The 11,136-nt window shown below is 36.3% G+C and overlaps 2 protein-coding genes across 2 annotated transcripts; both read right to left on the bottom strand.

Moving 5' to 3' along the window:
• Positions 1-1,513: 1,513 nt before the first annotated feature.
• Positions 1,514-2,461, bottom strand: LOC110322399 (olfactory receptor 6K3). Its single transcript, XM_021199065.1, has one exon. It carries the CDS (start codon positions 2,459-2,461, stop codon positions 1,514-1,516), a length of 948 nt encoding a protein of 315 aa, XP_021054724.1.
• Positions 2,462-10,188: 7,727 nt separating this feature from the next.
• Positions 10,189-11,136, bottom strand: LOC110322348 (olfactory receptor 6K3-like). The gene has a single exon (XM_021198988.1). The coding sequence runs from the start codon at positions 11,134-11,136 to the stop codon at positions 10,189-10,191; it is 948 nt and encodes a 315-aa protein (XP_021054647.1).

Raw genomic sequence — 11,136 nt, 5'->3', positions numbered from 1 at the left:
ATGAACTTGAAAGAGACCAAGGAGGGGTATGTGGAAGGGTTTGGTTTGAGGAGAGAGAAAAATAGAGGTGAGATACTAAGATTAAAAATCTCAAAAGTAATTCAGTAATAAAAGATGAAAATAATAGGTTATACATTTAAAAATGACTATATGAAAATAGAGGGAAACACTTCAAGATACTCTAAGAAAGATTTTTTTTTTAATCTTCACATAGGAAACAAAATAAAAAACGAGTTACACATGATATATAAATCTAAAGTGCTTTTGCTTAGCAAAGCAATCATCAGTGGAGTAAAGAAGTAACCTGTAGAATGGGAGGAGATACTTGTCAAATATCTGCCAAAACTTAATATGTATGCTACATGGGGAATTTGAAAAAAAAAAACACATATTTACAAAAACCAAACAATATAATAAAAATAAGAAAATATACAGATAGACAGCTACCAAAATAATAAAATTAGCATAAATTACATGAAAATTCTCTCAGTTATGATCAGGAAGTGCAAATAAAATTTCAGTTGGGTACCATGCCATGACAGTTAAAAAGATGATTTTGAAAAATTACAAGCAATTAAGTAAATGAGATCCTAAAATTCCTGATGAATCTCTAGAGGAAAAACAAAAATGAGCAAAACAAAGCCAACCAACCAACCAACCAACCAACCAACCAAAACAAACAAACAAACAAACAAAAAACCAAAAATAAAACCAAAACAGTAGTGCACTGGCCACGGAAAAGTAAGTTAATCCAGCCACTATGAAGGTAGTATTGGAGGTTCCCTAAAACCTAAATATATCTATTTGTCCTTCTGTCCTTCTGTCTGTCTGCCCTTCTGTCTCTCTGTCCTGTCCTGTCCTGTCCTGTCCTGTCCTGTCCTGTCCTGTCTGTCTTTCAACTATATAGCTACTAGTTATTTATCAACTAATCTATCATCTGTCATACATCTATCTTTTATCAATCTATCACCTATCTCTATCTATCTATCATTTATCCATCTATCATCTATTTATATTTATATATTTATCATCTATATATTCGTTCTTTCTCTTTCTTTCTCTCTCTCTCTGTCTCTCTCTCTCTCCCATGTATCTATATGTCTCTCTATCTATTGTGGGAAATATGATTCTACAGTGTATTATTACCTAATCAGGTACTTCACAATTCATAAACAGGTTTTTTACATCTAAGATATAGTGCAGGATTGGAGGCACCATACCTCATAGTACAGCGTATCTCTAGTGAAGCCATATCACTCTATTCTCAAAGGCAATGAACACGAATTTTAAGAAACATCCTGTAAACAGAAATTAAACCACTTCATTATATTCAGAACAAATTTTATAATGACTCAGAGAATAATAGTATGCTTTTATATTAGCAAAAAAAAAAAAAAACCTGTTAGTTGACAGATTTCAATGTAACAAAGAGCTAGGTATAGATAAAGGAATACCATGTTCTAATATATTAAATACACATTTCAAACAATAACAAAGAACCTATGGCTGAAATTTAACTTTCAGATGTGTTCAAAACTTTGTGAAGGCAGAAGAGCCTTTTAATTGCATTCTTCATGTCCTTGTTTCTAAGACTATAAATGATGGGATTGAAGAAGGGAGCAAGTACAGTAAACATCAGTGCAATTGCTGTCTCTAAAACCGGGGGATAAGTGGCATTGAAACGCAAGTACATGAGTGACACACTGCCAAAGAATATCAGAAAGACCATGAGGTGACCAGCACAGGTAGAAAAGGCCTTTTTCCTACCCTCAGCAGAAGGAATTCTCAGGATCACAATGACAATTCTTACGTACGACAGAGCAATGATAAGAACAGTGAGGATGATGGCTACTGCGTGGATCACATCCTCAATGACAATCATAGAAGTGTCTGCGCAGGCTAGGCTCAACACAGGGACCAAGTCACAGAAGATCTGATGGATTTGATTCGGTCCACAGAAGGGCAGAGTGGAAATCATCACAATCTCAGGGAGCAAGATGAGGAAACCAAAGATGCAGGAGCCTGCAGAGAGCTGAACGCAGAGTCTGGGTGTCATGATCATCTGATAGCGAAGAGGGTTGCAGATGGCAATGTACCTGTCAACAGCCATGGTGATCAGCAAAATCCCCTCTGAATTTCCCAATGAGTGAAAGAAATACATTTGCAAGAGGCAGCCAGTGATGGTGATGGACTTCTTTTCATTGATGAGATTGGACAGCATCTTTGGAATGGTAGCTGTGGTGTACCAGATCTCCAGAAAGGAAAAAATACTTATAAAATTATACATGGGATTATGAAGATGGCTGTCCAGCCTTACAGCAAAGAAAATCAACAGATTCCCAATGACAATGAATGTATAGATTAAAAGCAGAGGGAAGAAATACAGCAGGCTTCCATCCTGGAGCCTGGGAAAGGTGGTGAAGATAAACTCTGTCACGGCTGACAGACTTCCATTCTCCATGTCCCCGGGAGAGCTATCTGTAGAAGAGAATACACACCACTCATGAGAGTCGGAGAAGAAAATAAACATGACGTTATCATAGGGAGTAATTGTAAGTGTTTGTGAATGCTTTATCTACTTTCTTGCTATTCTGCATAGTAACTGTTATCTAGTATTTCCCGTCTTACACCTTGAAGAAGTAGAACTTCAGGTTAAAAAAATTTTAAACACTTTAAGGGTACAATAACTATTGGAAGTTATCTCAGCAAATTATCTATGTATCCCTATTGACTATACATGCTGTACTGTATCGTATTATTGTATTGTTTTATACTATAATAACACACTTATATTTCAATATTAGTGATATGAAACAAAGTAAAGGTAATAAGATAAAGGTTCAGTTATGTGTTTTCCATATCAAACTGTATTATATATATATTAATTTGATGTATTGATTTAAGCAAATTCAAGTGTAAACTTGGGGGCTAGTGAGACTGTTCATCAGGTATAAGTATTTGCTGTGCAAGCTGGGTAACCTGAGTTCAATTACAAAAAGCAGTAAAAATTCAGGTGCAATGGGACACATCTATATTTCCAGCACTCCTGTGTTGATACGGGAGGTATAGAAATGAGAATGAGCAGGAAGTCAGCTTATATAGCACACCATCTGGAAAACTAGGGGATTTCTGCTTCAACATAAAGGGGAAGTTGTCCTTTGACCTAGGCATGGGGGCCATGTCATGCCACCACAATTGGCAGTGGTTGGTTAGATAGGTAGTCTCCTAATGAAGTCATAAGACCCAGATCACTTAAGTTCTTTGCACCATAACACATTGATCCCCCAGCATCCTGCTGGTGCTTTTCTGCCAGTCACTTGTGGTTATTACCCAGTCCCGCCTGACATATGCCACACTCCATTTCTCTTCCTCAGGAACCATTCCTTCTATTTCAATACCTCCAGCTCCAAGTGACTCTTAGAGGCAGGTCTGCCTTGTGTCACTTATTTTTAGATGCAACTCCCATTCTCACTCTGCCTTTTCTATCTCAGATCAATAAACATCATCATAAACTCTTCTTCAAGAGCCCATTTCTTAAGTTCCCTCACTAACTTCTTGTTTTATATAATGCTTGGTAATCTTACTAACTTAAAGAATTTCAATTAGAAATGCCTATAAAATCTTTAAATTTTTTTTTCTACAATTTTTCTCATAGGTTCCAAGCCAACATATAAAACCCCTCACACCCTGTTATTTCACCTACAAGCATCCACCTACTCTAGTCTTCCTTTTAATTCCATTTTTCTTCTCTCTTTTTTTTTGGCATTTCCCACTTTTATTTTGTGACTGAATGAGTTTCTTTTTTTAATTTTATTTTATTAGATATTTTCTTTATTTACATTTTTCATGTTGTTTTCTATAACTACAAAACCCCTCTGTGTTCTGGAGCCTTGCACTTACATATAACTCTTCTCTGTCCTCGGCTTTCTCTCTTAACATAAAATCAGTCCACAGCAGTGGTTACATGTTGGACCTTATAAATCAAATGCTAGCACTTAAATCCTTTCTATCATTTACATACTTGTGACATTTCAAATAATTCAGCTTCACTGAGTTCTAAAACTGCCCAATTTGTAAGAGGGGAGCATTGACATACGGTCATAATGTTCTAACAACGAGAGAATATGTAAATAGCACTAGCACTAATTAATTAATGTATATTTTAGTATAATTATTGGCTGCAGTGGACACTGCCCCAGCATAGTGTATACACGTGTAACCTGATTCTTTTGAAGTTCTACAGAGATAAGATCATCATTTTCATCACACAAGTGGTGAAACTGAGCAACGAGATTTTCTAGGGCATATATGCCTATTCGATATTCCTATGCAAGCATGGGTGATGCTACTTACCTCTGATGCAGAACAGAGGAATGTCTCAGTCTCTCTAGGTCTCTGCATTATTGACCTTTCTTCACCACTCAAAAAGCGAGTTATAGTCACACGACAGTCATCGCAGGGCACAGCAAGAAGAGGTATGACTCTGTTGGGGATTTCTCCTGTATACTAAAACAGACATCATTTCCCATGAGATTAATTAGTTAACTCTTCCATTCAGATTTCCGGACCAAACTTGTCAATAAATATATTTTTCCAATTTGTTCTCATCTTAATAAGCACTGAAACCACTTTATTCAGTATTTCAATTATTGTTTCTTGTTCACAAGTCTACCAGAGTGTACTGCAAAGAAGTGATCAGCCTGGATTTGCCCTTTTAACATGTCTGCAGATAGAGACAATGTGGTATGTGGTAGGAAATCTAAACAGAAAATTACCCTGAACACCTACACAGAAGAAAATAAGACTATTTCATTCTAAATGTGTAATTTGATATTTTGTGAATAATTATAAATATTACATAATATTAAACTTTATATTAAATATACACTGTATATATGTTACGTTGTAATAATTTTTTTCTTTTTCTTTCTTTTTTTTCCAATTATTATTAGGTATTTACTTCATTTACATTTTAAATGCTATCCCCAAACTCCCCTATACCCTCCCCTCCCCCGCTCCCCTACCCACCCACTCCCCCTTCTTGGCCCTGGTGTTTCCTTGTAATGGGGCTGATAAAATTTGTAAGACCAAGGGGCCGCTCTTCCCAATGATGGCTGACTAGGCCATCTTCTGCTACATATGCAGCTAGAGACCCAAACTCTGGGGTTGCTGGTTAGTTCATATTGTTGCTCCACCTATAGGGTTGCAGACACCTTCAGCTCCTTGGGTACTTTCCCTAGATCTTCTATTGGGGACCCTGTCTTCCATCCTATAGATGACTGTGACCATCCACTTCTGTATTTGCCAGGCATGGCATAGCCTCACAGGGGACAGCTATATCAGGGTCCTTTCAGCAAAATCTTGCTGGTGTATGCAATAGTGTCTGCGTTTGGTGACTGATTATGGGATGGACCCCTGGGTGGGGCAGTTTTTGGATGGTCCATCCTTTNNTNTCAGCTCNAAACTTTGTCTCTNTAACNCCTTCCATGGGAGTTTTGTTCCCAATTCNAAGAAGGGNNGAAGTGTCCACATTTTGGTCTTCCTTCTTCTTGAGTTTCATGTGTTTTACAGATTGTATCTTGGGTATTCTAGGATTCAGGGCTAATAACCACTTATCAGTGAGTGCATATTATGTGAGTTCTTTTGTGATTAGGTTACCTCACTCAGGATGATACCCTCCAGATCCATCCATTTGCCAAGGAATTTCATAAATTCATTGTTTTTAATAGCTGAGTAGTATTCCATTGTGTAAATATACCACATTTTCTGTATCCATTCCTCTGTTGAGGGACATCTGGGTTCTTTCCAGCTTCTGGCTATTATAAATAAGATTGCTATGAACATAGTGGAGCCTGCTTGTGGACGTTGTACATCGTGGTGCGCACTAGGCTCCGCACCACGATGTACAACGTCCACAAGCAGAATTCATTGTTTTTAATAGCTGAGTAGTATTCCATTGTGTAAATATACCACATTTTCTGTATCCATTCCTCTGTTGAGGGACATCTGGGTTCTTTCCAGCTTCTGGCTATTATAAATAAGATTGCTATGAACATAGTGGAGCATGTATTCTTATTTCCAGTTGGTACATTTTATGGATATATGCCCAGGAGAGGAATTGATGGATCCTCCGATAATACTATGTCCAATTTTCTGAGGAACCACCAGACTGATTTTCAGAGTGCTTTTACAAGCTTGCAGCCCCACCAACAATGGAGGAGTTTTCCTCTTTCTACGCATCCTCGACAGCATCGGCTGTCACCTGAATTTTTGATCTTAGCCATTCTGACTGGTGTGAGGTGGAATCTCAAGGTTGTTTTGATTTGCATTTCCCTGATGATTAAGGATGTTGATCATTTTTTGAGGTGTTTCTCAGCCATTCGACATTCCTCAGTTGAGAATTGTTTGTTTAGTTCTGTGCCCCATTTTTTAATTCGGTTTTCTGGAGTCTGTCTTCTTGAGTTCTTTATATATAATGGAAATTAGTCCCCTATCTGATTTAGGATTAGTAAAGATCCTTTCCCAATCTGTTGGTGGCCTTTTTGTCTTATTGACAGTATCTTTTGCCTTACAGAAGCTTTACAATTTTATGAGGTCCCATTTGTCAATTCTCGATCTTACAGCACAAGCTTACAGTTCTATTAAGGAATTTTCCCCCTGTGTCCATGTCTTCGAGGCTTCCCCACTTTCTCCTCTATAAGTTTCAGTGTCTCTGGTTTTATGTGGAGTTCCTTGATCCACTTAGACTTGACCTTAGTACAAAGAGATAAGAATGGATCAATTCTCATTCTTCTACATGATAACCACCAGTTGTGCCAGCACCATTTGTCCACAGGACAGTTTTAGCTCCCTTATCAAAGATCAAGTGACCATAGGTGTGTGGGTTCATTTCTGGGTCTTCAATTCTATTCCATTGTTCTACCTGTCTGTCGCTATACCAGTACCATGCAGTTTTTATCACAATTGCTCTGTAGTACAATTTTAGGTCAGGCATAGTGATTCCCCCAGAGTTTCTTTTATCATTAAGAAGAGTTTTTGCTATCCTAGGGTTTTTGTTATTCCAGATGAATTTGCAAATTACCCTTTCTAACTTGTTGAAGAATTGAGTTGGAATTTTGATAGGGATTGCATTGAATCTGTAGATTGCTTTCAGCAAGATAACCATTTTCACAATGTTGATCCTGCCAATCCATGAGCATGGGAGATCTTTCCATCTTCTGAGATCTTCTTTGATTTCTTTTTTCGGAGACTTGAAATTCTTAACATACAGATCTTTCACTCCCTTCGTTAGAGTCACACCAAAGTATTTTATATTATTTGTGACTATTGTGAAGGGTGTTGTTTCCCTAATTTCTTTCTCATCCTGTTTATCTTTTGTGTAGAGAAAGACCATTGATTTGTTTGAGTTAATTTTATATCCAGCTACTGCACTAAAGCTGTTTATCAGGTTTAGGAGTTCTAAGGTGGAATTTTTAGGGTCACTTATGTATACTATCATATCATCTGCAAATAATGATATTTTGATTTCTTCCTTTCCTATTTGGATCCCCTTGGTCTCCTTTTGTTGTCGAATTGCTCTGGCTTCAAGTACTATATTGAATAGGTAGGGAGAAAGTGGGCAGCCTTGTCTAGTCCCTGATTTTAGTGGGATTGCTTCCAGCTTCTCTCCATTTACTTTGATGTTGGNNANTGGTTTTCTGTAGATTGCTTTTATTATGTTTAGTTATGGACCTTGAATTCCTGATCTTTCCAGGACTTTTATCATGAATGGGTGTTAGATTTTATTAAATGCTTTCTCAGCATCTAACGAGATGATCACGTGGTTTTTGTCTTTGAGTTTGTTTATATAGTGGATTACATTGATGAATTTCCGTATATTAAAATATTATCATTAGATACAATATTAAATTTTACATTAAATATACACTATATATATATATATATATTATGCTGTAATAATTTTAATGATTTCCTATGTGCAGTCTTTCCTGCTGTATAATTGAATGTAAGCTTGGTATGTGTAGTGTTGGGTTTGTTTCCAACTGGACTCTGTCATATGACTTAATGATAATTAGAAACTTTAGATACAATGTGTAACATGAATGATAAAGCAATCAGTAGCCTCTGGGTAGAGATAGTAACATGACTCTGGCAGGTATATTGCATATAGCAGTATGAAGCATCTAGAGTGTCATTGGATTTTAGTTATGAAACAATTTAATTGTTTTTAGAACAGAAATAATCTATTTCCTGAGAAACCATTTAATTTCAGTCTCTAAACAACTTTCTTTTCAGTAGTTCAACTAATGAGTGTATCCTCTGCTTGGATTGACAAAGTTAGTGACATTAAAACATGAAGTGTTATAGTGGGAGATTAAGGGCTCTGTGTGTATGCCCTGAAAAGTAGGAGAAAGACAGACAGATGGGAGCAGAACATACATATATGGTTGCAAATATGAATGAATGTCAATGATCCAAATGCTCATAGCAGAACAAAATTACGTCCCAAAGTTTAGCAAAGAGATGACTGTTGTGATGTTATACTTTTCCATGTCTTAGTATCCTAGGGACCACTTCTCTAAATTGTGCATTTCAGTTTATCCTCAGACTTTTCTCTCAATAAATCCAAGCATACAGGTCCAGTGTGAGATGGGAAATCCCACATAAATGTTGACTTCACTTTCATCATCCATGGTTCCTCAATAGACCATTATTTTTCCAAACTTTGGTTCCCTCTCATGATGCAAGTGTAGTTTCTCATCTGGGATTCTCTTCTAATTTCTACTATAAAATCTACCAGATTCCCCTTCCTTATTTACATCTCACTTATATTTGTACCAGAGGAAATGATGAAAACCACTTGAGGGAATTGATTTCTTCCCCAGGGGTGATCATATTTTGTTTATGTTTTACTTTGTTGTTTTTTTGTAATGTTGTGGATGTTTTTAAAGTGTATGCTTTTGGTTATTAGTGTATCATGTAATAGACAGAATCAAATAATGGTTTGGTTGCATTATCCAAAAGAACTACTACTTTTGTTTCCTTTTCTTAAAGAAACTTGATATTTGACATTTTAGACTGCTAAAAATCCACCACAAGTATCATAATGCAATTTCATACATATTTCACTTTTTGTTATTTTTAAAATATTTTTCAATGCTTGTAGTAGTCTTAACTTTATGTCCAGTGGATTTGGGGAGAAATAAAATTGTAATATATGGGTTTGATTGTTTTATTAATACAGACATCTATCCTTGTATTGCAGAAAGTTATTTCTTGGTGACCTTGCATGAAACACATTTCAAAGCACACAAAATATTGCAGTTCACAGGAGGTTCCTATTACTTATTTATAGTCGGTCTACCTGTATATTTCTTATGTTATCTGTCTATCTATCATCTATTGATTTTCTATTTACCTATTTTCTACTTATTTATCTATAATCCATCTATATATTTTGTAAATATGTGATCATTTTTAATAAAAAATCTAATTAAATTAAGTTGGATGAATTCAACCAAAGTATTTAAAAATAATGAAGGTAGAATTTTTCCTTACCTCAGATAACTAATAGAAACGAAAATTATATAAATAATAACCCCATGTAAGATTCCTAGATATATGATTTTAATATATTTAAATTATAACATTCTTTAAAGCATACAAACCATTGTCAATGGCAAATAATAACAGCTGACAACTGGATTTTACTGTCCTTTTATAATATTCCAAAGGGCTTTGAATAGTTCACTTAATTTTAAATTAATATATGAGGTCTTAATTTTAAAATATATTACTTTTAAACTTAGAGATATCGAATCTAAGAGGCAAAAAAATAATTAGTTGTTGCTCTGAAGACACAAAATTAGTGTGCAGTATCATTTAAGAGTGAACTTTCACATCTGGTAGATATTATTATAATAAGTACTATATTTCACAATCTGCATTTGTTACTAGTGCTCATAAGTAGTAACAATTTTATATAAAATTCAAATTTACAAAGTATGAACTGCCTAGACATTCATATTTGCTTTGCATATTTCATCCCCTTACTGTAATCAGGATGAGTATTTTCTATCTGATTTGAAGACATGAAGAGTATCAGTCTTCTGATGAATGGGTTGTGTGCTAATTTTAGGGTTTGATATGTTGGAGTAAAATCTACAGAGACAGACATCTATGAGCAGATTAGCTTGCAGATGTAGGCAGCATCTTCTGAGAGCAGAGAAGCTTCTTAATTGCAATCTTCATGTCCTTATTTCTCAGACTATAGATGATAGGGTTGAAAAAGGGTGCCAGAACAGCAAACATTAGTGCAATGGCTGTGTCTAAAATTGGTGGGAAAGTAGCTGAGAAACGCAGATACATGAGGGAGACACTGCCATAGAACATTAAGAAGACACCAAGATGGGCAGCACAAGTAGAGAAAGCCTTCTGACGGCCTTCACCAGAGGGGATCCTCAGGATCACAGTGATGATTCTCATGTAAGAGATGGCAATAACCAACACAGAGAAGATAATGGCCACTGCATGAACTACATCCTCAACTAGAATCATGGAGGTGTCGGTACAGGCCAAACGCAACACAGGTTCAAAGTCACAGAAGATCTGATGAATTTGGTTGGGGCCACAGAAAGGCAGAGTGGAAATCCAAGCAATCTCTGGAAGCAGCACAAGAAAGCCAAAGATGCAGGAGCCTGCAGAGAGCTGAGCACAAAGCCGGGGAGTCATGATAGTTGGGTACCGGAGAGGATTACAGATGGCAACATACCTGTCAATAGCCATTGTGGTCAGTAAAATACCCTCTGAGTTTCCAAGTGAATGGAAGAAGTACATCTGTAGCAGGCAGCCAATCAAAGAGATGGTCCTCTGCTTACTGATGAGATTGGAGAGCATTTTGGGAATAGTTGCAGTGGTATACCAGATCTCCAGAAATGAGAAAATGCTGATAAAATTGTACATGGGGTTGTGAAGACGGGTATCCATCCTGACTGCAAAAAACACAATGAGGTTCCCAATAACAATGAATATATAAATGAAGAACAAAGGAACAAAGAAGAGGAAACTGCCATCTTCAAACTGGGGAAATCCAGAGAAGAAGAATTCTGTCACTGAAGTGGTTCTGTTAAATCTCAT

Source organism: Mus pahari, chromosome 5, assembly GCF_900095145.1.
Source record: "Mus pahari chromosome 5, PAHARI_EIJ_v1.1, whole genome shotgun sequence".
Classification (NCBI taxonomy): Eukaryota; Metazoa; Chordata; class Mammalia; order Rodentia; family Muridae; genus Mus; species Mus pahari.
This window is presented reverse-complemented; position numbering and strand designations above follow the sequence as displayed.

Coding starts and splice junctions, on each gene's coding strand:
- LOC110322399 (XM_021199065.1), bottom strand. CDS start 2,461: ATGGAGAATGGAAGTCTGTCAGCCGTGACAGAGTTTATCTTCACCACC.
- LOC110322348 (XM_021198988.1), bottom strand. CDS start 11,136: ATGAGATTTAACAGAACCACTTCAGTGACAGAATTCTTCTTCTCTGGA.